At 42.3% G+C, this 26,974-nt stretch overlaps 2 protein-coding genes across 2 annotated transcripts; both read right to left on the reverse strand.

Moving 5' to 3' along the window:
* Positions 1-556: 556 nt before the first annotated feature.
* On the reverse strand, positions 557-13,751 carry espl1 (extra spindle pole bodies like 1, separase). Its single transcript, XM_080026790.1, has 32 exons — positions 13,670-13,751; positions 13,436-13,524; positions 12,953-13,255; positions 12,098-12,850; positions 11,799-11,900; positions 11,558-11,669; positions 11,291-11,418; positions 10,858-11,051; positions 10,204-10,446; positions 9,830-9,974; positions 9,505-9,664; positions 9,048-9,187; positions 8,604-8,738; positions 8,383-8,499; positions 8,067-8,238; positions 7,843-7,971; positions 7,336-7,492; positions 6,884-6,993; positions 5,542-6,650; positions 5,025-5,433; positions 4,508-4,639; positions 4,018-4,231; positions 3,609-3,814; positions 3,273-3,400; positions 2,657-2,779; positions 2,409-2,558; positions 2,136-2,303; positions 1,901-2,005; positions 1,664-1,779; positions 1,451-1,534; positions 1,133-1,297; positions 557-932 (listed from the first exon to the last, which is right to left on the reverse strand). Exons 2-32 carry the CDS (start codon positions 13,514-13,516, stop codon positions 731-733), a joined length of 6,492 nt encoding a protein of 2,163 aa, XP_079882916.1. The 5' UTR covers positions 13,517-13,524; positions 13,670-13,751; the 3' UTR covers positions 557-730.
* Positions 13,752-15,057: 1,306 nt separating this feature from the next.
* Positions 15,058-23,691, reverse strand: pfkmb (phosphofructokinase, muscle b). Its single transcript, XM_080025454.1, has 22 exons — positions 23,496-23,691; positions 21,871-21,944; positions 21,458-21,535; positions 20,828-21,017; positions 20,183-20,348; positions 20,045-20,089; positions 19,447-19,555; positions 19,253-19,348; positions 19,072-19,164; positions 18,813-18,938; positions 17,707-17,771; positions 17,544-17,607; positions 17,308-17,454; positions 17,131-17,201; positions 16,902-16,989; positions 16,652-16,804; positions 16,386-16,550; positions 16,207-16,268; positions 16,015-16,126; positions 15,830-15,929; positions 15,617-15,722; positions 15,058-15,294 (listed from the first exon to the last, which is right to left on the reverse strand). Exons 1-22 carry the CDS (start codon positions 23,578-23,580, stop codon positions 15,159-15,161), a joined length of 2,331 nt encoding a protein of 776 aa, XP_079881580.1. The 5' UTR covers positions 23,581-23,691; the 3' UTR covers positions 15,058-15,158.
* Between the last annotated feature and the right edge of the window lie 3,283 nt (positions 23,692-26,974).

Here is a 26,974-nt window from a genome sequence, read left to right on the forward strand (position 1 = left end):
CTTCTTTTTTAAACTACAATAATTCGAAAATGCAAAGACAAATTCCATCATAGCCCTTTACTGTCTAATAAGCACTACGAACTGGAATTATTAAGTATGAGCCAAACTCCTCGGATCATTATGGAGAAATTATATGTAGTGACAGGTGTTTTTAATTTCAACTCAATTAGGTCAAAATGAGAAAAATAATTTGAATCATATTCAACAAGAGAATTATAGCAGTAGAAAACAATGTCACCAGGATGATACACTAGTATTGTGAGAACACGATATGTATTGTGAAAGATCTAACTTAAAAATGTAAAATGATGGCTCAAATGATAGTTGTTAGCATTTCAAAACAGCACATTGCTCTTTTTCAAGAAGATAAGAGAACATACAAATAATTTTTGCCAACTAAGTAATTTCCACAACGCAGACACTGACTGTATGTGGGAACACATTTATTAAAGAAATGAATGGTCAATCAATATATATTAAAAAGCACATTACCTCGTAAAAAGTTGCAAGACATTTTATTTCACACTATAGTAATATTTGTTTAAAAATGGAAGCATTGGTTTAAATAAAAAAGCAAATGCAACTTTAAATCTTGACAAAATTGTTAAAACAATTATTTAAAATTCAGGGTAAAAGTCTCCCAGCTTGTTGTGCTGAAACAATAAGATTATACTACTGCACAGATTGTTTAAAATCCTGTTTTTAAAAGAGCTGTGGCCTATCAGCCCATCTACTGCAGGTGAACTGGTAAGCCATAGACCACAGGTGCAGCTCCTATGAGGTGTTTGAGTTGTGTGGCCTGACGCGACGGCCCCATATGACTCAGGAGGGGAGCGCCAGAGCCAGCAGATAACCAGGACTCCAACAAGGCTTTAGTGAAGCGATCAATATCCCGATCCGTCACATCCCACAGGTTTCCCAAAACAAAGGGGCTACGGACGGAAAAAATAATTAGGCATGACACAGACACATAAGAGATCGACTGAATAACGCCAAGAGCGTTCAATGAAATGACGATTATTTTTAATAGTATTACTTGTAAGGTATTTCATGCAAGTGTGGTAAAAGGGATTTATCAAGCAGCTAGTTTTGACCTGGCTAAAGCATATATTTATTGGAAAAACAAACTCACCATCCAGCTATGAGGTAGTTGAGGATGATGCCTTGTCCTTCCTGATCCCCACGCACTGCCAGAGCTGCACTACTGCAACCAAACAGCAGAGAGGCTGCTCTCATCTCACGTTTCAGGACCACCTGGCTGTCTAGGAATCGTGCGCCTGCGCCATGACCCACATAGCTGAAGCATCCCCAGATATATAGATAGATAGAGAGGATATAATGCAGAAATTAAAAATGGTATCTCTTTCAGCATGATAAATACAACAATAATGTATAAAGCATTGTTGTGAACTGTATCTATTATTTTCTTTAAAAACCGTCATAAACTCACATGTACAGGTCCTTGGTTGCGACAGCTTCTTCCAGCTGATCTGAGTCAGGAGCAACTCCACACACACCCTCCCAATCCAGTTGACTTGAATGAGAATAGTAATGGAATAAATGGAAGGAAAACAGACAGACCAGTGACAAATACATACATACAGATACAAAGGAAATGTTGAGTTTTCATTATTTATTTTCTTTATCTCTCTGCTGGTCTCACCTGCTAAACCATTCCTTGAATCGGTCTTGAGAGTTTCCTAAATTGGCATCAGGGTCCAGCACATAAAACACCTGCTTTGTATCCACACCTTGCTCCAGGATGGACTGAGAGTCATTCTAAAAAGGGGCAAGATTTAAATGAAAATATCCATAAGCACCAGCTGAACTTCACTGTCAGGAAGTAAATTACAATGTGCCCCACTGTGCATGTTGACACAATAATGGAGCTTTATCTCACCTCTTTCTGAACGCTCAGTCCAATGAGTGAGTGCAGAGAAGGCATCCGGCTGACAGACCGAGATCTTAAGATGGAGATGCTCTCCCATGGCAACTTCTGAAGGTACTGTAAAGGTAACGGGAAGAAAAGAAATATTTCCACGATTTAACAATAGTCATCTGAAAAAACACATCATATATCATGATACATAAACATATTAAAAAGTGCTTTTGAAGTCTTTTCTCTGGCCTCTAACCTTGTCCAGGATGAGAACCACATGACCCTGGGGCTCCTGTCTATCAGCGAGTCGGGACACAGCTGTGTGGAGAAGCCGGTCACACTCCATGTCCCACAGTGGAGAAACTCCCAGAGCAAATCTTTTAAGGTCTTCTTGGGAAAGCATAGGAGAGGCAGACAGCACAGCCTGAAACACAAGTCAAAAGTGTTAGCTGTTGTTGCTTTGCTCCATCTTTTATACCTTCTTGGGATGCAGAAAAGAAGTGGGAAAAAAAAAACACACACAACACACCTTCAACATGTCTTCGCTGACTGTCACTCCCCTTGCAGACAAGGACTTGCAAAGGTGCTGGGCTTGTTTGGAGAGCTCAGGGTCCAGTGAAAGGGGTAGCAGAAAGCTACTCAAGCATCCCAGCAATCCCTCCATCTCCTTCAGCAGTCGCTGCAAGAGAGATGGGCGTATTCAAAGGACTTTTAAGTGGCATTTCTGAGAAGCCCATTGAGGCTCCCCAGCAGAACCCTTGTGCGTTCATCACTTACCTCAACTCGAGAGTCCAGCGCCCTGCGGCCCTCCCACCACTTGGCTTTCTCAGACACACAGCTCACAACCTTCTGCTCCACCTGAATGTTATCTATCTCCTGCACCAGCCAGCTGATAGGGTGCTGCATGACACAGAGAAACATAGACAGAGAAAACGTTATAATATGGGATTTATATTATTATTATTATAATTTTTTTAAAGATATTTTTGGGCATTTTTATGCTTTATTTGATAGTGCAGAGAGACAGAGGTGAAATGGGGCAGAGAGGGACATGCAGAGAACGACCGCGGGCGGGAATTGAACCCGGGTCTGCTGCTGCGCCCTACCAACTGAGCTAAGGGCGCCCCAGGGATTTAAATTATTTTAAAAAAAAATATTAAACTTGGGCTACAATGGGGCTTCAAATATTTCTTCCACATAGTATATCATTGTCATTCAACTACAGCTGAAGCAGATATTTTTCACCTTCAGCTAGGCTGCTGGTATTTCTGGTAAGTGAGATCATGGGGGAGATTTTAAATGAACTTGTTTCTCATTATTGCTTAATTCATAACACTATTATTGTCTGGGTTTTAGAATGTGGCAACCATTCAGTATATTTTACCGTCCTCACCTGCTGTTTAAAGGTTGGGATGTGAACGGTGACAGGGGCGGATCCCTTCTCAAGACGTGACAGTACGATGCTGTCGCCCATCTGGCCAGGTTTCACTCCAAGCACAGACATCACGCACACTGTCACCCCTGAACAGGAGAAAGAGGGATGCAAAGAGAGAACGGGAATATTACATAAGCATGCCTTTGCTTTGCTTATAAAAAGCACTAAAGCAAAGCTGGTAATGCAAAACAAATCGGGTTCAAGAACTCACTCCGAGATCAAAACTAGGGCCCCTGCTTTACTGACATTTGCCAACAGCATTTCGAAGCAAAAAAAAAAGATTTAATATTTGACCTGAGGGAAGGTGTTGAATTTGTTGAATAAACTCTTGACAGTGGCTCTTTGGGAAAGTGGAGCAGTCAGCAGTAGGGAAGGCAAAGATGTTCTCCAACTGCAACAACATCTGTTCAGTGGGGTTTTTGGACTTGCTCCGGCTGAGCTCATCTAGACTCAGAGCATCCATCTTGTCTGCTAGCTCATTGGACGCCTTTCTCAGTTTTCTGTTCAGTGACACATCGAAGCGACTATGTGTGAACACAATTTGTAACATCATCAACATTAAAAAAAGAAAAGAAATCTAAAATCAAGACAAATGTTTTTTTTTAAGTTTGAGATATCTTGCTTCACAGATAGCATAACATACCACAGATCTGGTAAAGGGGAAATCATGATTTGACTCTGTACATACAGCACACGTTCTTACTTGAGAGAACTGGCTAAATGCCTGATGGTGCGATGGCGACTCGTGATGCCCAAGGACTGTGCGTGCAGCATGGCTGTAGTTGTGGGGTCCTGCTGTCCTGTTGCTAAGGCCAGATAAGCAGAGAGAGTGGGGAAGAGGCCGGGGGAGGGGAAGTGCTGTAGGGCCAACCACGCTGAGCGGAGCAATGACTGAACGTCCTCCAGAGAAAGATTTTCTAAAAGAAAAGAGAGGTTACAGTGGATAAGGAGAGAAAAAAATAAATAGTGTCTTTTTTCAGTCTTCTCATGTCATGTTTTTTTTATACACACACACACACACCAACCATGACACAAGTGACAGGGCGAGAATCGAACCGCCAACCCTTCGATCATTGGCCGACCCGCTCTACCACCTGAGCCACAGTCGCCCCAAATGTGTAAACATTGCATGATTTCAGTGTGTGCATCTTCTGTAATATCGCAGACGGCCAACTGTGAGTGTGAAGCCTCACCTGGCCTGGTGTCTGAATGAGAGAGCTGGAGTTGTGGGCCTTCTCTCAGATGACCTCTGCTCCTCACTTCAGACAAGTTGTCCCTCTCAAAATCACAACACATGTCCCTCCGCAACACCTCGAAATCTATGTCTGGAGAGAAGTCAAGAAAGCGGTTAGAACTCCCGGCCCATATTCATCTTGTGTTAAGACACTGGGGGGTGGCTATTAATGCCGTTATTTGACTTGCTATTCCGGTCATTCTGCACATCTTAGGCTCCCTCTGATTTTCTTATAGTGGCCAGTAGTACAGAAGTTAAGAAAGTTTCAAGTCATTGACATCGAGCTGGGAAGACATGTAGGGATGTCAGTGGCACCATCACTCAGGAGAATGGATAATATTGTATGATGCCTAAACACAGAATTATATTACGGAACATGCTCATTTTGTGCAGATGCTAGATGTATAAAAGGGTTACATTTCCTAAAGTAATGGAAAATTTCACAAAGTGAACAAAATATAAAGCAATATCTTTACTTGAAGCAGGATCGTCTTCAGCCTCAGTGTCGGACGCCCTCAGCTGCTCAATGCTTATGTCCAAAGTTTCCGTACGTTCCTCCTCGATGGTCCTCATTTTGTCCGGTTCCTCCAATGAACTGGCCTCTTCCCGGGGCGGCTCCCTTCTGGGTCTTGCTCTTCTTGTTGAGGCAGGCTGATGGACCGAAGAGTATTCATCCTCGGAGGTGCTGTCCCGAGGCAATGCAGTGGTCTTCTTACCTTTGGCCTGCCTCTTGGGTTGGACCTTTTTTTCCGCAGACGGATCTGGGGCTGTTTTACTGGTGTGAGCAGCTCTCCTTGAGGTGGTTTGCCTTTTAGGGACATCAGTTGTTTCTTTGGCCTCTGCCTGGGTATTGGCTTCGATGTCACTCTCATCGCTAAACTCCACCTGTATGGACATATTCAAAAAAGAGGAATATAATATTGATAAGAACATAAAAAAGCAGTTTATATATTTTTTGTAACAATTAAACCTCTACTCTGATTAGATGGCTACCTTGAAACGGGATTTCTTTGTGCGTCTGGGGGCAGCAGGCACGGGTTGAGCTTGAACTGGCGACAGCTCTTCATACACATGGAACTGCTTAGTGCTCTGTGTTTTCTGCACTGAGGCAGGGGCTTTCACCTTATGAACAGGGGTACAGGCAAAAGTAGGGACCACTGTGTTAAAGGCAAAAGTGTCAAGCTCTTTAGAAGAGGGCTTGGACCTAACCATCACGGGTGTCATGGGAAACAGTCCCTTTCCTTTGGTTGAAGAGCTAGGCAATTTAATTGTGGGCTTGACAACCTTGACTTTCTTTGTGTCCTTTGTTTTGTCAGGAATATCTGGGTTTTTAACAGACTTTTTGAACTTCTTAGGCAAGGTTGAGGGAGGTACAGTTATCTCTTCTGTTTTCGGTGCATTCCAGGTCCAAGCATTGGAGAAGAGCTCTTCTGGGCTGCAGCCCTTTTTGGCAGCCAATGTAACCAAAGACACTATGGCTTTGATTGCCATTAGGCCCGCTCTCACAGGTTTTAGCGCAGGAGAGGGTGTGGAATCGACAAAGGCTAAGCCAGCCTCCAGAGCTTTCCATATACCACAGACCTTGTTATGGCCGGGTTCCAGCCCAGACAGGGCCATGCGTAGGTACACACGGCCAGCCACGTCCTGCATCAGGGAGGGTTTAGAGAAGCCTTTGGCAGAGCCACAGGGAGGGAAGAGTTTAGCCAACTTTGCCCCAAGTTTGGCAGAGACACTCTTACAGCGGGCTAATGTCGCCAACTGAAGTTTCACACTGACTCTGGCTTCATTGCGATCCAGCAGGAGGACCAGATCAGCCTGTGCAGCGGCCCAGCGAGCAGTGGCGCGGCCCAGACAGGGCTCGGAGCAGCAGGGGCACTGGCAGCCGGCTTCATGCGCCAGGGAGGAGAGCCAGCGGCGAGGCTGGGCTTTGAGAGGCGGGGAGCTGGCCACATCCCTCACTACTGGTTCTTTGGAAGACCATCTAGTGCTCAGGATGCCCAAGTCATCCTCTAAGACCGGGAGAGGAGACTGAGATTTCTTCACTGGACGACCTTTCCTAGGTTTGATTTTCACCTCCGCCTTCTGCACCTGATCTGAAAAATCTGATGAAAATAAATATATAAAAAGTATGTTTAAACCCTCAGGAAAAAACTGACAGTGTAATGTATTTACTGCTTTGTTTGGTTTGAATAGTTAACATGTACAACATAACAGCAAAATAATATGACACAATGTGATCGAATCCTAACAAATGAAAATGTACAAAAAGCTACACAATAATATGGAGTCAACGTCGAGCCCCGTTTGAGCTGAAGGAGCCGTGCATATAACAGACCTGTGCAAAGCTCCAGGAGGTTTCTGACTTTGTCCAAATCAATTCCACTTTCCTCCGTCTCCCCCTGCATCAGCTCCAACTCAGCTTTCATCACCAGCAGCTCTGCACAGCTGGAAAAAAGAAAGAAAGATAATGTCATAGGTCTTATAATTACAACTTATTTTGGGGGCTGTTGGGTAAGGTATAGCATGAACTCAGCATATGATATCACATTAAGTATTTAACAAAAAAATAATATATAATGTATGAATTGCATTTTACAGATTCAAAGTAGCCCTAGTAAAGTTTTCTGGTCAAATAATAAATAAACTCAACACTATATCAAGCTTAACAGCACACTGAACATAAAAGGAGGAACAGGCTGTGACCCATCAACAATGGCAAGAACAAGCTTAAAATATCGGTGCATCCTGCTCCACTATCGACATTTGAACCCACTCCCATGCACACACCGGCTGAGCGCTTGCAGCTTGATGGCCAGTTTTAAAGCTTCTAGGCATTGGAGCCTGGCGTCATTGATGGCCCCACAGCTGCTCCTCACAGCCACCGTCTTCATGGAGCAGCCCAACAGCTCTGAGAGCAGCTGCCACTTCAGCACCAGGTTATCTCCTGCCCGTAGCCAAAGGGAGAGAGAAAGACAATCAACATGGCAGCATTCAAACAAAAATAAATTAGAAAAAAAAAAAGTTACAAGCAGCATTTTGTATGTATATGTATTGTCATTTTAGCACACAACTGGAGCACACATTCATACACTGATAGCAGCAGCTACCACGCAGGGTGCAAGCTAAGTATCGGGAGCAATTTAGGGTTCAGTATCTTGCCCAGGGACACTTGGACTTGTGGCAGGGAGACAGGGGATCGAACCACCTACCCTGCAATTGTGGGTTGACCACCCTCCCCACTGAGCTACATCCCCCTATTATTGCATTGCCTGTTCATGTGCGGGAGAACCGTACCTTGGTCGACGAAGCGCACGTCAGAGCTGCCGGCATAATTCCCGTATAGACCCTTCCCTACTAAAGAGACCAGCAGGCTGCAGAGAAGCTTCAGACTCTCATAAAGGGCATTGTCTGGAGAATTTATACCTGAGACACACAAAAACAAACCCTTAGATCCTACACTATGGAAAAAAAAGTAAAACCATCTGGTCATATTAAGTTTAGCAAATGCTTCAGCTAACCATGCTGTGTGATCTGGCTCCGCTGGGCTTGTGGCAGTGCGGCCGTGTCCAAACTCAGATAGGAGCTGCAGGTTTGGAGCGCCCGAGCACGCAGTAGGTACCAGCTCTTTGACTGCCTCTGCTCGTTCACTTCTTTAAACACCTCACACAGGTAAGGCACCCCGACATCCACCTGTCATACGAGCAAACAGGAAAGGGGGCAAACAAATTTTGATTAAAAAAAAAAAAAAAAAAAAAAAAAAAGTCAAGCATTCCAGCAGAAAAGAAAAATAATTAGGAAATAATGAGAAAAGCCGCCGATGGACAGGTCACATACCTGTCCGACGCTGAAGCAGTACTCAGCTTTCAACAGTATGGCCAGCATAGAGAGAGAGGAAGGTCCATCCGTAGAGGATTCTGATGCCAGAAACTGCTCTGCTTGCTCTAACTGGGGCTAAAAAGAATAAACAAAAGAACTAATTAACAAAACAAATTAACAAAGTGAACTAACAAAATGATATAGTCTAGAGTGTAATTATATCACAACAACTGTATTACCAAAGCCAGTTCAGGGGTGCCCATATCCAGAAGGATACTGGCTGATTGACAGAGGGAGCTGGCACATCCATGGGCGTCAGAAAGATGACGTGAAAGTCCAATCGCAAGTTGGTAAGCTTCTAAAGCTTTAAGAGGCTATATGGGAGAATGAGGAGATTTGATGAATACATAGAAACCAGTGTGAACCCTAGTTATTAAAAGAGTTTAGACCTTAGGATACACCATACACACAAAGGTCTCTTACAGTACAAGCTCAAATTAAACAAATGTTGTAAAACATGATTGCGTTTTGCATCGTCATACTCCCCATTTCATGCAAAACTCTGGAGAAGTCGGTCAATTGAACAAAAAATGCATTTTTCCTTACGATGCTTATGAAGAGAGAAACTAAGAATGAACCAAAAGAGCACCCGGAAAGAGTTTGAGCACCTCCTGAGTGGTTACCTTTCCCATGAGTCTGAAGAGAGCTGCGGTCACGGCGATGGAGCTACAGGTCTGTTTGGGATTCCTGACCGACGGCAGGACTTGACGCTGCAGAAGAGCGGACCACTCATCCAGTGCTCTTTCCAAAGGCTTGCACAACTCTAAAAAAAAAAAATTTGTTTAGTTTTATTTGTGCAGATAAACAAGATTAAAATGGCAAAAAGATGCACATAGAAAATGCACGGGTGGGACAAAAAAAAAAAAAAAAAAAAAAAAAAAAAAATTAAAGACAAAACAAATACAACTACAAAATCATGTTACAAAAATGAAAATACAGGCACATGTCTATTAGTCTCGGACATGGACAGCAATGAACTATCATCATTTTCCACCAACGTATTGTGCCACAACATAAAGCCATCATTATATGCAAGTGTCAAGAGTAGAATGATTGATGATATGAATAAGGGGATCCTACTGTTCTCTGCAGCCAGGTTGAATTGAAGGCCTTCGTAGACCTGGACACTGTCTTGCGTCTTCAGCTTGTCTTCATAATCAAAATCATTGGTTCCTATAGGATTGGCCACGCTCTGTGTCTGCTCACGCAACTCCCGCAGCTTTTTGTCTCTGTCAATGGCCTAGCCGAAGAAAAAAAACACACAAGCCAAGTTTGAATTCTTACAGTAGGTATACACTCCAATAATAATACTTAAAGTAGTTAGAAGATATTATATTATTGTTAAGATAACATTAATGAAACAAAATAAAACATGCAGGATATTGCGACATCCAGTGGAACTCACATCCTGAAGATTCTTCTCTAGAGTGCAGATATAGTGCCAGAGTAAAGCATGGGCCTTGTCATCCTTCAGTCTATCAGCATTCTCTGGAGTCTCTGGTTCTTCTTCAAGAAGCCGCAAAGCTTCATGGGTAAAATCAACTGCCGTGCTGTGTGGTTAGAAAATGAACATATGGAATTTGAGGATTATGCTCATGTTGGACAAACAGGGCTTCAGACTAACATTTTAAATAGTTGGAATTGGTGCTAACCATAGATAGTATATAAAAAAGGTGCTAACTAACAACCATTTTGAGGACACAATTTGGTCGCACAAGGGAGAGTTATGAGGAAGCATTCCCGCTCATTTGAAGTGACGATGTACATAAGAGCTCCTACCAGTCAGTCTGTTCACTGAAGTCCTGGTAACACACAACTTGGGCCATTTCACAGAGGTAAACAGCACGCAGGTGGGTGTGGGAGCTCTCCTCATGGCAGATGTCCAACAGGTCACAGAGAGTGTTGTAACGCTCCTGGGCAGTGTCCCCTGCCAGCTCCTTATAGGCACGCAGCTCTCCCTCCAGAAGGCAAAGCATTACTTGCTCTTCTGGGACGTCAGAACCAAAACCATCGTGTAAAGTCCTGTTGCAGGAGGGACAGGATTAGCAAACCGTTTTAACTTTTCTCTTTCCACTGATGTCCAACTTCTAATAACAATCTCTGAACTTTAGCTAGCGGTTCTGGAGAATGCTTGTTGTCAAAATCTGAATATCTCCTCACGATCCACCTACCTGTCCATCCTGAAATCCAGTTATAACAAAGCCGAGGCTCTGTAAACCGGTATGTTTCTGGCAACGGTGGGCCTCCTTTGTTTACATACCAGTGTACAGAGCCTAGGCTGTGTACTATTAAACACCAGATTTGTATTCAGCGCAGACGCAATACGTACACGTAGCAGATCGTGAGGAGATATTCACTTATTTTGACAATAACTTTTAACCCCGCTCCCTCCACCTTTAAATGTTCCAACAAACATCCAGAATATGTCTGTACCTGAGACGGATATCCTCTTCAGAGTTCCGGGCTGCATCGGTCTTGGTTTTTACCCACAGAGACACCGGTTGGGCCATGTGAGTAGTGATGTTGTCGCCGAGAGCCTTGAGCCACAGGATCACCCAGTCCAGGGCACGCTCCAGTTTTCCAGCCCGCCGAGATGTCTGCACGGCCAGCATGAAGAGTCGGCTCAGCTGGGTGGTTCAAAGACATAAAAATAAAAGATTACTGTAAAAATAAATATATATAAAATAACAAATCTTCCCCTGGAATTATTTATGTGGGTGTCAATCTAACATTTAAAAATCTGTACGCGATCTTATGTCTACCAAAATTGCAGACCCAAGCCATTAAGACATTATAAATGGTGTGTATTCATTAGGAACAATGTGACGCTGGCAAGATCAAACCAAAACGCAGTCAAAGAGCTTACCCTATCGACAGAGAGTGAGTCGGGGCAATTCTTGCATAGATCCCTGCAGAGGATCTCGACTAGCGTGAAGGCCTGCTCATAGAGACGCCGGTTGTACAAACCACAAGCTAAGTTGCTCACAGCGATCACTGCAAAGTAAAAATCACACAAAAGGAAAGAAAAAAAGGTCACACAACAATATAATAATGAAATGTTAAGGCTTATATGATGAACATTTTAGAGCCACTCAAGTGACCTGCTATATAAATAACTATGAATGTATTTCACCTGCTTTGTTAAGAAGGTTTTCACTGGACAGTTTACGCAGTTCAGTCATCATCAGTCCAGCTGTGGCTTGGCAGTACAGTAATACTCGGTCCATTGTGTCACTGTTCTCCAGCTGAAAAACAAATCACAATCGGCACTTAAACCCAAAAAATCAGAGTGTATTAAGAACATTTTAACATTGATCTTATTTTAAGTTCTGTCCTCACGATTGACATCGAAATGGTTACAGACGCAGCCTCACCTGTGACGCGAGCATGCTCTCATCAGCAAAAACAAAGCCTTGCTGAATACTGAAGCAAAGGGTCTGTTGCAATCTGCTGGCCTCAGCCTGGCCTGTCGAATTCTGAAAAGTAAAAAAGAAAAAAATTTAAAGAAAATACAGGTCAGCAATATGTATAAAATCTCCTTGGGCCAAATGAATTAAACCTATAAATTATTTATGATTGCATGGAAAAATCCAACAGTGCTCATGTTTTGCAGAACGCTTTTTCTAGCCAAAAACAAACACGCAACAGATAACTCTGCAGCAACTGAACTCACCTTTTTCAGCATCTTTATTATCCGTTCTTGATGCTCCTCGAGAAAAGAGAACCAAGCCAGGAGCACGGGACCGCTCAACCCCTTGCTGTGGCCACTTTCTACAGCCCACAGCACCAGTCCGCAGCCCTCCAGAACAGCGTGAGCTTCTCTGTCCCCCAGGTCAGACGAAAGAGACCTCAAGGCCCTGGCACACTCTGTCAAAGCCTGGCCACTCTCCCCGCCAGCCTTCAGTGTAGAATGGATTTTCACTGCCCATTCGCCGAGCACCACAGCTGTACACCGACAGCCGGAAACATCTCTGAGCTTGCTCTCGCTTTCCTTCATGAACGTGGAGGCCAGTCCATAGTGGCCGGCCTTACAAAGCAGCTTCACTATAATCAGCACTATTTCGGAAAGCACGTACATACTCGATGTCCCCGTAGACTGCTTGGACGCGTCCCCGTCACCGCCTTGACAACCAGACCAGCGTGTGTTGAAAACTGTGTGCATTTCCCGGAGAAGGAAGGAAGCGTCGTCCTTGGTTACCGCTCCACAGCTGCTCTCAAATTCAGCGACAGCCTCCTCTGTGTACATTGGAGCTTTGGAGACAGAGGGAGCTGCACTGTCTGCGTCCAACAACAGGAGGAAACTCAGAGCTTGAATCCTGCAGTGGAGTTTGTCGCGGGGCTTCAGGATTTTCCCGTCTTTGGTGGCAGACAGTCCAGTCCAGAGCACCGAGAAGCAGCTGCGCACCAGGACACAGTAGTCTTCAGCCTAAAGGACCAACACACCTTGTTACTACTTATGCTGAAAAAGCAACCGTGCAAAAGATGTGGGAATATACAACACATATATCTATTGGGAAACGACACATACCTGTTGCGCTTGGATAAGCCTGCTGTAAAGCAACCCGGCAACATGGCTGCATAGACTGTGAGCTTCTAGGGAGCTTAGCTTCTTGACAATATGGAAAAGGATCTTTTCCATGTACAGAGGAGTGCTCTGAGCGACAAGTGCTGCAGAAGTGTCATAGCCATGAAGGGAGAGCTCCACCAGCCGTACCAACTGGCTGACATGCACAATGTCAGTGGATCCAGCTCCAAGGTGGTGGTTACAGGCTCTGATGACCCTGTCACAAAGTGTGCGACCCAGAAGGTTTGGACGACTCTTCACGTAAGTCTGCAGTTCAAAAAGTACGAAATATAGTTTAGATTCTGTTTTCAAAATAAGATTTATAGACATAGTTAACGTGTTTTATATGTAAGGTTTTCTTAGACTAGTACTGACATACCGGTAATATTAACTCGTTACTAAGAACCCGGGCGGTTCATCATAATACAAATGTGTGATAGTGCTAACCTCTAGCTCCTGAAGTAAAAGGTCCGTCTCTTTCACAGAAGCAGTCCGCTTGATGTACTCGTCCACTTTCAGACACTTCATGTCAACAGCTGTGGGAAACACGTTAGTTTATGTTAGCTTGTTAATTGACGTAAAATATATAAATCGAGGAGCTAGCTAACGTCCAAAAACATCATGACGAGGATACGTTAACCAACGTTAACGTCCGCTAACTTTACCAACATAGTGACTTACTTTGAGCAGGAGTCCTTTGTGTCAAATCTTACAGCAGATTAAAAACTGATATATGTCATAATAACATAAATTAGCAGGGCTACGGCCGCTTCCGAACTTGTGTTGCTAAATAAAAGGAATAAAATGTTCAACAATCATGGACACTTCACCCCCGCTCCGCGCACTGTTTTTGAAAAGTGATTGCTAACCAATCCGACAGCACTTCCGCTTATACCCGGAAACACTAGGACTTGTGGGTATTGTGGTTTTATTATCGTGCCCAAACCGCTTACACCCAGGTCAAAATACTAACATTGTAGCATTCATTCGATTTTCATTAGTTTGCCAACCCATTGTCACGCCATTATATTTTCTATGAATTAATGTACTTTCCAAACCATATTTCGTAAACTACTCTAAATTAAATAACTCTCCTTCCCAACCAGGTAGAGTGGAAATCAAACGTCTTGGTGGTTTTGAGACAAATTGGGTACATATATTTTATTAGACTATAGGCTCTTAAAGATTGACCAAGGGTTGTAAATGTAAATACATTGTGGGGGTGTGTTTGTGATAATAATTTTATCCTACAGTGTATTCAAAAAGTAGCACATTTAGTCTGTGCTGCTGAAAAACTACAGAGTGACTAGTGAAACATTATGTTGATAAAAGAGAGGTAGGGCTTCTTTACTGCCAGGACACTAGCCTGAATTAATGTGTATAAGTATTTATTTCAAATAACAAAGTAGGCCTATGTGACTAGGAGAAAAAATTGACTACTAGCCCAAGCAGCATCTTTGTTTTAGATAAAGGAGAAACTAATACACTTAAATACAATTAACTTTAAAGGCTATACTGATCTGAACCTCAAGTTATCATGTAATCTATTTCACAGCTGTGACAAGTTACCAAAACTGGTATGACACAAGCTAACACATTATGTGCCTGAGAGGTAGATGTTAGAAGCTCAGGAAAAATGTAGCCTTCCCAAAATATATTCAGTAATCACAAAAAGACTATTTAAATGGTACGTGAAATGGAATAACATTGCTCAAGTAATGTCGTATAAAGTGGACATTTTAATTCATATTTTTAAGTAGGCGAAATGAGTATGTTGCATGTAATGTATGTAGGCCTACACTGTAAGCAATTGCTGTTAATTTACGGCCAAATTTTAACAGTAATTTACTGTATTCGTGTATTACGGTTCATTACTGTACTTAGCAATGCATTGTGGGAAGGTACATTTGAAAAGACATATTGTATGCATTTAAACGTCTAAAAAAAACTTTGGAAGCCCAGAGATGTACAATAGCTGCAATGTGAAAAGATCTTCTTTGAATGGCAACAACTCTAAAATAGAGTACACCATATGACACAAATACCATTTACAGTGTGTTTTGGTGAAATATTGATCGTCTTTATTAGTATTGCACTTTTCAGAGACAGAGTTTAGCTTTGAACAGGAGACATTCAGGTCATGTCATTGGATAATCACACAGTAAAGCTACTAGACTAAGCCTCTCTTCTTGATGACGTGCTCCATCTCAGCCCTTTCACAGTTGTCCATACTGATCTTGTACTTGGCCAGTATTTTCAGGATGGGCCTCAGCTTTAGCCACCACTGAACCTTTGGAATACGGTGTCTGTAGAATACAACGTTTGTCAGTGCCAAGAGGAAAATGAACAACAGCACAACTCTCAAAGTATAGGTTTTTGATTAAAGCTGGATTAAGTAAATTTTGACAACTAGGGGATGGAAATACTCCAAAGTAAACTCACAACAAGTGGCCTTGAGCATTATAGCTAACATGTTAGCAAACAACTGACATGCAGGTAGCACAACCACAGCAATATGGGCATATTATTGGAGTACTCCCCCTTGCTATCTGTTCATTCTAAGTACCATCTTAACTGATGTTTTTAACCCCCAGTTTGGCTTAACTGTGCAATGTGAGGAGGACTTACTCAAAGTCAGTTTGATCTTTAAGTTCTGCCAGAGGCGTGAAGACCAAAGATCTCTTCTTCATGCCCAGCACACAGGCTGAATCAGTAGAGTTGGCAAAGATACGACCTGGGGGTTTAAGGTTAGAAGTACAGTACATTAGCACAAGGAGCAGGAGCTCATCACATCACAATTATATACAACATGTTCTGCTTTTAGCGAGGTCTTGTCCTCACCATGCCTGTAGCATTCCTTCAGCTTGTCAGTCAACCATAACACAGACTTGATGCCCATCTTGGTGCCGAAATTCCTGTCGAAGGGACTTGGCGTTCCACCCTAATTACAAAGGATAGGTTTCTTTATGTTCGTGAAATTGAATGGTAAATATAATGAGTCCGTACACAACAGACCAGTGGCCCACCTGCTGCATATGTCCGAGCACGTTCTTCCTGCAGTCAAACACACCCTTGCCCTCCTCGGAGTACAGGTTAAAGATAAAGTCTGTCGTATAGTTGGCATTGCATCTCTCATTCCTGAAACAACAGTAGAATATTGAGTGAGATATGATGAAGCCACTGTGAGCTGACATGGAAATGATGCTCATCCCACACACCTCAGAATCAGCCCTCTCTTCACTGAGGTCTTCATCTTCTCCACCAGATGTTCTACGTTCACCTTCAAACAAAATCAACCATTAGACATTGAGTTTAAATCCATCGCTCAATTCATCCATCCATCCATCCGTGATGTACGTTGTCACTTTCTCTCATGTGTTCATTCACAAAGACGGACCTCGAGGTCGTGGATTTTGAAAGGCTCCTCATAGATGTAAGCAGCATCAGCTCCAGATGCCAAGCCGGACATGGTTGCCAGGTAGCCGCAGTATCCTCCCATAGTCTCAACAATGAACACTCTCCTCTTGGTGCCAGCAGCAGATTGTTTGATCCTGTCGCATGTCTGTATTAGGAGAAATAGAAAAAAGAAAGAGGTTGTTTTTTGGAGTGCCTGTTTTTATCGATTGTCTGGTGTTTGTTTTGTGTCTTATAATGATTTGTTACCATGGTTATAGTGTTAATTGCAGTATCAGTGCCAACACTAAAGTCTGATCCAGGAACATTGTTGGAGACAGTAGCAGGAACAACCACGACGGGAATGCAAAGTTCCTCATACTTCTCTCTAGCCTGCACCATCTCCAGACCCCCAATAAATGCCTATAGTTAAGACAGGAAGGAGGGCAGAAATCAGTAAAACGTCAGGGAATGATTTGCGATATCATAAACAAGCTGGGTTTTGGTGTGAAGGCCTCACCTCAAAGCCTCCAATGATGATCAAAGCATGAATATTGAACTTAGTGATATTCAGACTGATCTCCTCCATGACCTCATGTGGCAAGGTTCTTAAAAAAAGACAAAGACACAGAATAGTGTATAACGTTTCTAAGATTAAAACAAAGCAACACAGCCAGTGTTATTCTCAGTTCATACCACACATACGTAGAAACACAAAATCTACAGAGCTGTTGATTGAGATATCTCACCTCTTTGTGCCCAGCATGGAGCCCCCCTTTCCAGTCCAACCTGCCACTCCAGACCAACCAATGGGCTCAATCTATGCAGGGACACAGTTTCATAAGTGTATAGGCTATTCATCAACAAGGTAAAGCTGATGAACTGCCAGGAAAGTAAAAGCCAATTTGTGTGTAACTAGAATTTACCATTCCATGAGCCAAGCCATCAAAGCCGTCGTGCACTGCCAGCATCTGGTGGCCCTGGAGAAGCCCGATCCTGACAGCTGAACGAACTGCAGCGTTCATACCAGCGCACGGAGCTCCCACGTTCACTATGGCAATGTTGATGTTACTCTGGCATGGGTACATTTACACAGATGTTTGTCAGAATGAATTTATTTTTCCTCCGGGACTTATTGTGTTGCCACTGTTTAGTTCCTGACCTTTAGATCTGGGGGGTGCACATGAGCCAGCATTTTGTACGTGTTCCAGTTGTTCTCAAAGCTCCTATTGAGACATTTTTTGTTGCAGAAATGACCAGACATTTGAAATTCAACACAGCACTCAAAAAATGTCAAATGGATAACACAAAAGTGCATGTCTCACTTTCCCCTGAGCTTCACAGCATCTTCAAACCTCCCCTCGGCCATGGCTGTGGTGACATCTTTAGTCTGATGGGAAAGAAGGTGAATAAAATAAAGGTCTGAATATTATGCAAAGGCTCAAACATATACACTCACTGGCCACTTTATTAGGTACACCAGTTCAATGGCTTATAAAAACAAAAAGCTAATCAGCCAATCACATGGCAGCAATTTAATGCATTTAGGCATTTAGACATGGTCAAGACAATGTACTGAAGTCAAACCGAGCATCAGAATGGGGAAGAAAGGGGGTTTAGGTGACTTTGAACGTGGCATGGTTGACGGTGCACGGCAGGATGGATCCATGCTTTCATGTTGTTTATGCAAAAATTCTGAACCTGCCATTTGAATGTCGCAACTGAAATCGAGACTCATCAGACCAGGCATTATTTTTCAATCTTCTATTGTCCAATATTGGCGATCCTGTGAGAATTGTAGCCTCAGTTTCCTGTTTTCAACTGACAGGAGTGGCACCCGGTGGGGTCTTCTGTTGCTGTAGCCCGTCTGCTTCAAGGTTGGTCGTGTTTTGTGTTCAGAGATGGTATTCGGCATTCCCTGGTTGTAACGAGTGGTTATTTGAGTTACTGTTGCCTTTCTATCATCTCGAACCAGTATGCCCATCCTCCACTGACCTCTGACTTCAACAAGGCATTTTACGTCCACACAAATGCCACTCACTGGGTATTTTTTCTTTTTCGGGCCATTCTCTGTAAACCCTAGAGATGGTTTAGAGTGAAAATCCCAGTAGATCAGCAGTTTCTGAAATATTCAGAACAGCCTTTCTGGCACCCTCAACATGTTCAAAGTCACTTAAACACCCTTTTTTCCCCATTCTGTTGCTCGGTTTTAACTTCAAAAAGTTGTCCCGTCCAGGTCTACATGCCTAAATGCATTGAGTTTCTGCAATGTGATTGGCTGATTAGTTATATGTGTTAACAAGAAAATTAACCGCTGTACCTAATAAAGTGGCTGGTGAGTGTAGGTTGCTAGTGCTCATCTTTGGGAGAGCTTTGGAAGTCATATGCAGTCGTTAATTTTGTTAGAACTTTTTTTTTTTTCGAAACTCACCACTTGCACACACTCCATGAGAGGCAGTCTGACAGCCTGGTTTCCAGACAAGCTGACCACACATGCAGGAGTTTCTGGTGTGGCCTCCAGCAGAGCCATTACAGATTCTACACCCATCCTGCTGGCCTGAATCAAGAAAAAATCAAATAGCAGACACTTAAAAGAGGCATGTGCACTTTTTTCCACATTGTTACCACAAAATAAGATAAATTGGTGAACATTCAAAATGTTTATAAAAATAGGTCAATGGTCCTATTACCAGGATTCTGTCAAAGGCAGAAGGGGTTCCTCCTCTCTGCACATGGCCCAAGACAGTGGTGCGAGTGTCAAAGCCTAGCTTCTTTGATATCAGCTGGACAGAGAGAGTATGACTTAATGTACAGTCTGCCTCATATGAAGGGCGTATAAACTAAATGTGCATTGAGGGTATATTTACTGACTTCTTTGATAGTGTCACATGTGATAGGTTTACCGCTGCGGTTCATCGCTCCCTCTGCAACAATGATGATATTCAAACGGGAGCCACGACCTCTTTGCTGAGAGGGACAGGGAAAAACTTTGAGGTCAACAAGCCGACTTTAAAAAACAAAAGACAGATTCATATTAGTCATTGAAGACGACGCAGGGCATTTACATCAGACAGTCTTCTGCACAGATGCTCCTCCCATCCATTATCTGGTGGCATCTCTGGGATGAACACCCAGTCAGCACCACAGGCCAGAGCTGTCACCAAAGCCAGATATCTGTAGGGCAAAACAGACATTTCTGAGTCATAGGGTTAAATTCAAATTTCACTCAGTTGCTATTATTTTTGATACACACAGGCCCGAAATACAAACATGCACAAAAAACACCTATACACATGCATAAATGTTTGGACACACTGGTGTTCGGTTCCTTGCTCAATGGACACCTCCACAGTGCCCAGGTTGGGAACTGGCACCACTCAAGCTACAAGTCATCACTCCAAGTCTGGTCACTTGCTGGACTTGAACCGGCATCTTTCCAGTTCCCAACCCAAGTCCCCATAGACAGAACAAGAGTCAGAAGATCGGGCTCAAGTGTCTTTTGCAAAATGAACACTTTCTGAAGAAGATTTTTCATATAATAAAATGTAAATTTGACATTAAAGTAAACTCACTGTAGGATCAGAAAGCCTCAAGACTTTGACATTCTAAGTCAATTGTTTCACAACCACCCAAAACCCCGTGCCACACACAGGCTGTACTCACCCACAGTGCCTGCCCATTACCTCCAGGATGAAGGTCCTCTGGTGACTGCAGAATGACATGTTTGATGTCTGTTTTAAAATAACATGGCATGTTTTTTTTCCATCAAATACATGTATGAACGATTACATACGTACATACCTCTGGGCTGTGGTGGTGATGGCATCCACTATCTCTATGATGCGATGCAGGGCAGAGTCGCAGCCGATGGTCATGTCGGTGCCACAGAAGTCATTGTCGATTGAGCCTACCATGCCAACGATGTTCAGATGTGAGGAAGACTTGGCCTCATTTGCTGTGATCTTGCCTGCGCAAAGATTAAAATGACAACGCGTTCATATACGATAGATGAATAATGGCAAAGGGTTGGACTTATATTAGAGACATGTCTTCACTGTAAATGAATTAAAGTTAATGCAAACTAAGAACTTTCTGTATTTTACCTTTCATTTTGAAACATTCTGTATTATGTCCATTTCCACAGCACTAATTCCATTAGTAAATGAAGAGTGCAGCAGATGGTGACTATGGCATTCCTCTGCTGTTGGACTGACATAATTGGTGTTGTGGAAATGTTGTTTTAGACTACAGGCAATGCACCTGGGCTTTATTAGCAAACTGTCCTATATTTGTCAACCCTGGCCCCCGCTATTATTTGAAACTACCAGAGACTTTGAAACACTCATAGCAGCGTGAACTTTACCATCAGTATAGGAGGGCAGAGAGATATTTCATTGAAAGTTGTGTTGGGATAAAACAGGGAGTTGTAGGGCTCGTGCCTCTCACCGGCTTTGACCAGGTCTGCCAGCAGCTCGCTCCACTCTGTTCTGAACTGGTTGGCACCCGTCAGACTTCCATCGCCTCCTATCACACACAGGTTGGTGATGCCCAGCTTGACTAAGTTGCAAGCGGCCTTAGTGCGTCCCTCCTTGCTGCGGAAATCCTGACAGCGGGCACTTCCAATCACAGTGCCGCCCTGATGTCAGGCCAGGAGGAAAGGGTGTCAGTACCAGACAAGATTTGCAAATGGGGTCGAATTATCTGAAACCTAGCACTCATGTCTATCTCATTATTTAATGGACCTTGGCATTTACATGACCATTTGACCTTCACAACTGCAAGTTAAAGGCTAAATAGTTACTAGAATTACACAGATCACCCACTCCAACTGGCTGCACCCTGTTGATCATGAGGTAAATAAAGTACAGAGACGTAATTAAAGTGCAGATGAATATACTTTTGCTTCCTCGTGCTTTTTTTTTTTTTTTTTTTTTTTTAACCTTTATTTATACAGGTAAATCCCATTGAGTCCGAAGACTCTTTTTCAAGGGAGACCTGTTCCCATTTACACGTTACCATTCACACACTGATAGCAGGCTAACTATCGACATTCACACGTCATTAGCTTGTTCTCACCAGCTGGAGCATCATTGACACACTCTCCCAGGTGGCAGGCTTGATATTGTCGCCTCCATCAACTAGACCCTGGTAACCCTGACAGCAAACAGAAACACAACACAATGTCAACTCTCAATGCTGCAAAGACTCTCCAGGCTTATTGACTGAGGCATATGTTTACTTTAAAAAAAAAGCATAGGCAGCTACAGGCCATAATGACACATTTTCAATGTAACCAGCTTCTCAGTCATGAGCGTCTGTTGCTTTTCTGTTTACATTGTTCTTAACTGAATAACTTTTGGGATTCGACAGACAGTAGATATAAATTGAAGATAGCACCTGGAGCTCTAGGAATTTTTTATATTTATATTAACATTATACAAAACGATTAATGTAGTAATCAAAATGAAAAAATCAAAAGCAGTATTTACCTCATGGACAAAAAACACCTTGGCTCCAGTGTAAAGTCCCACTCGAACTGTGGCCCTCACAGCTGCATTCATACCTGTGGGCACAGTGCATTTGCTGACATTAGCCCTTATAATTGTGAAAGCACTCACACACAGGTGGGAGAAACAATTATTTGTGTAGTTGGAGTTATATTTTTGCAAGAATTATTTCAAGTTTACTTTCTTGTCTTTTCCAAACATGTGTTCAAACATTTAAATTTGTTTTAACTACAAATCTAAAATTGTATGAATTTTGGGCAGATCATGGTTGCTTTTCAAATCAAATCAAATCAAATCAGTTTTATTTATATAGCCCAAAATTACAAATAAATTTGTCTCGGTGGACTTTACATTTCATACAATATGATATATGCTGCACATACTGTACTTTTACATGTAAGTACAGTATGTGCAGTTGAAACAATTCATTATGATGTTCAAATTTCCTTTCAAGCCTCCAGTTTGTTTGATCGATTGATGCACAGATGATGCACAACTCATATTCTAAATATTTGTATTTCTTTTTTCGGTCTTAAAATGAACCTGCTGTTGCAGCTGCTGAACAAAAGGTGTGTGCAACAACAACACAAGTTGTATATGAACACAGATGATAAAACAATAACTTATTACCATTTTATTTCACTATTAGAAACGGTCAGTACTGGCAAACTTGTAGTGCAGGACTGGGCCTCTGCCTGCGCTCTCAACCCTCAGCGGGTTACTCAAAGGACATGATGTGGATAGATTAGATTTAAAGCTGCCAAAGCATCTCCACTTACAGTGTAAAGGAGGAGAGGAGAGGAGAGGAGAGGAGAGGAGGGAAGAGTAGGACGGCCCTCTCACTCCACCTGACCGCTTTACAAACACATGACGGGAAGGTCATGCCTCTAAAATTAGCCCTCAAAACAGATGCAGTGTTAGAGAGAGAAGGGGATGAAGGAAAAGAGGAAGAAACTTGGACAAAATGATATGTGGATGAATGTAAAGGTAAATTTTAATGACGATTATTAATTAGGACATATAAAAAGGGAGAGGGTTAGTAGTGCAATTCCGAAAATACAGATGCACAGCACACGCTTACACTACAGGGGTGAGCGGGGTCACTGTTACATTTCCCAAAGGTCACAGAGAAGATGTCCCTCTTAAAGTTAAAGGGCAGGGGAGGGTTGCTCTCAATCTGTTTCCAAGCAGCTTTAGGTTTAGTAATACATGATGCCCTTTTCAGTGAGTTAGCTATGGGAGATAGATATCTCTAAATCATTAATATACAAAGTATTATTATCAGTAATAAAAAACATGTAAAGTAGTCCAAGTTCATATAAAAGGGAGCTGTAATCATGATTTAAAATGACACTAAAGAAGAGGCTTAGCTCTTTTGTTTTCCAACAGGCATTGTTATTTCTAAGACAGCCAATCACAGTGCACTGACATTTGGATTCTGGATTTGTAGGTTTCCTACGTCTCAAATACTTTAATTTTTTTTTCATTAAACCCTGCTGTTGTGTTAGTATTGTCTTCCTGTGACCCAGACCCTCTCAACCACCTGCTGAAGATGCAGATTCCCTGCCTTGGCATTCCAAACTTGCACCCTGGACCTCTCCACTCACCCTGGGCATCGCCTCCCGAGGTCAGAACAGCGATGGCCCGACCCACGCCCATCTTTGTGGGGTCAACAGGAGCCGTTTGTGCCATGGTCCTGGTCGTAGTCCTGGAGCTGAAGCAAGCTGAGGGACAGAGGTCTTGATAGTAAAAATCCCTGCCACCCTGTACAGTGTGTTCAGTACAAGGAGCCTCTCACCTCTAACTGTGCCTGGGTTAAATGGAAAGTGGTAGCAGTTGCACAGCTTAACTATCCTCTTGGCAGACATGGAGGGGAGGCACACATAGTTGTGCCATGGCATTTAGATATGCACACACACACACACGCACACATGCATACACAGACACACACCAACACAAACATGCACGTACACAGTGCCTATTAAAAGTATTAACGCTCCCACCCACCCCATCTCCCATACCCTTTGTAATTTGTAATTTATTTTTACCACACTGAATATACAGTGGGTATAACAAGTCTTTTTCATGTGTATTCTAAGATAATCAATTAATATCAACGTTCTTTCACAAAAACAAAGTATGATCGCTGTTTTTATTCAATCCACATATTACCTTACAAACTTCACGTTAGGTGGGTTTGTTTTAAAGGAGAACATTTTTATCCTGGTCAAGCTTCTCTTGACCATTTTAAGGAAATTTGTCAAGGTTTTGAAAACCGTGAACAATATTAAAGTGATAGCAAAGATGTCCTGACTGTTTTGGTAACCTTAAATTGGGATGGTTTGGAATCTTCATTTGTCTTCATTGTGCAGTCTTTGCGAGAATCAAGCAGCTGCTAATTGTTGGATGAATTTTAGATGCAGGTGTTAAAGCTTTTTGTTATACTTTGATTGTAGTGTTGTAGTTATTGTAACCTACGCTACTCATCAAAAAATAAGGGTTACACTATCAAATCCCTCTTCACTGTATGCAGTACAAATCAAGTCTGTAAAGCAACAAAATATGCAAACGCTATCTGAAACTGAGTCTAATGTCTTCTTCTGCCACTGCCCTATTAGGGACAATCTAAATATCGTTAGCCTCATAGCATAATTGCCTAAATCATATTTACTCTACTCTATTTTTACTCTACATCTACTCTATTCCACATCTACTCTACTTTACCCTACTCTATAACCCTTAAAATATTACTTGGGCAATTATGCTATTAGGCTAACGAAAAGTAGATGTACAGTAGAGTAGATGTAGAATAGAGTAGATGTAGAGTAAAAGTACAGTGGATTAAATAGGATTTAGGCAATTATGCATATGAGGCTAACGATATTCAAAGTGATTGTGATAATCCTTCCATTGCATTCTAAGTTTACCAGCATCCCCTGCTGGATGAGAGCTGGAGGACGTCTCTGTGTCATGTTCAGATGCTGAGAGGTCGTCACCACCTGAGTAGGAAGAACACATTGGGTGAACACACTAACCACACAACATGATCCAGCCTCCACAGCACTCTGCCTGTTACTGATCTGAGAAAACCTTCACCGAACCTCAGTCCAGAGGTACAAGGCAGCAAATCACTCACACGATTGACCTTCTCTACAAAAGACGACACGCTCAAGCATTATCCCTAAGCATTTTGCTCTCCTCTCTGTTTCGTTACCGCAAGCATTTGTGATGATCGCCATGTAATGTCCTATCTGTACGTGGCAGGTTAGTTCACTCCCCAGCGGCCTTATCATGACTTTAGCTATGAGCTGCAGATGATAGGCTTTTACACCGCAGTATGCAATACTTGAATACATGAGACAGCAAAGCACATACATATCCTTTAAACAGCTTTCTTAACTTTAAAAAAGAAAAAAGAAAAAGGAAAAGGAATTTTTAATTTTTTTTTAATGTTAGTCATTTCTGTAGGGAAGGAACCTCTACCCTCAAAGGCCCCCGATACAACTTTTAGATACTCTCCCTTTACTTGACTCCTTTTCCACCAGCAGACACATTATATCTTGTAAATCTGCTATTCACGTGATGGTATTATGAATCAGATGAGTGATGTCGTGCTGTACTGCAACTTGATATGGGGTACAGGCTTCTGTGTGTGTCTCCAGGGTTTTGTGACTGTTAAGCTATTTGTGCGATAACTGAAGCTGATTGAATTTAAGAACCAACAATGCCAAAATGAGGACTTTATTGTATCTATTTATAATGTAGTGTTGAAATGTAAAACATTTTTTGAGTGTTTAAATACAATGATATCACTGTATATTATGTGAGTAATACAATAAAAGGTATATAAAGCATAAAGCCAATTATTGATAATGTCTGTATAAATTGATTCACGTCGAAAAAAAGAAGCAATGTGACAGCAGTGGGATTGGAAGGCTTGCCTCACACAGGCAGCTCACTTGAGCTGTCTTTAAATAGACACGGGACGTCTGGATCCAGACACAGTGAGTGTTGCTATCTATAAAACACACTCAACCCCGGCACCAACCCCCCCTTTAGCCACCATTACTAATAAACTGCACTGTCATCCCTACCTCTACAACTGAACAGACGAGAATGTCAAAAACATGCAGCAATGCCCAGGCAAATGCAATCTGTGGACTATAGGCCTCCATTACAGTGACACATTCAAATATAAGTGCACACACTGCCACAAATAAGTAAAAGACACACATATCCACAGTGTGTGCCTACCTTGACCTTTCTTTTTGAACCACAACACCAAAAAGACCAGCAGTGTCACAGAAAGGAGCCAGTGGGCAGTGAGGACGCTAGGTTGCCACATCCACACAGTATATCCTTCTTCTTGGGAAAGCATTCTGATCTGTATTAATAGCTTTGATATCACTTCTTAATTGAGAAGTAATGACCTTCATCTCTAAAGCATGACGCATAATCAGATACAATCTACCAGTGTCTTCAATCAGACAACAGTAGTGCTGGGGGAAGTTCAGACATGTTCTTGTGCATGATGTTACACTATACACTATTGTTTAATATAACTGTACAATAAAGAGCAAATGTTGTCCAATTTTGAAGATTTGGCGTAATGTGTCACATTGTAACAAGCAGTGGTCAACAACACACACCCACACGTTGTCTTCAATTAAATATTAGTATTATCATTTTCTAGTATAAGTAAAATATCTAACACCATAATTTTACCCTACTTTACTTAAATTGCTATTATTGTGCTTTCATGTTTTTTATGTATAAACATATCATTCTATTATCATTTTAGAAAATATACTTAAAGATATAAATATCGTTATTACTGTATAGTGTGTTTACATAACACATATGATATACAGTAGGGGAGAACGGGGTAAGTAGGCACACTTTTTACTCTAGTGAGAATTGCTCATCACCAAAACATCTGTCAATAGCCATTCCTACATTAAATTGAAGCTTAAGGTGTTGGCTAGAAATGTGTGTCTCTCTTTTTTTCCAACTTATTGTAATGAAGAAGTAATTTACCATCAAAGACACTCTGACACATTGTGACAACCAACCCCATCAAGGGGTC

This window comes from Ammodytes marinus (assembly GCF_949987685.1).
Source record: "Ammodytes marinus genome assembly, chromosome: 4".
Taxonomy (NCBI): Eukaryota; Metazoa; Chordata; class Actinopteri; order Uranoscopiformes; family Ammodytidae; genus Ammodytes; species Ammodytes marinus.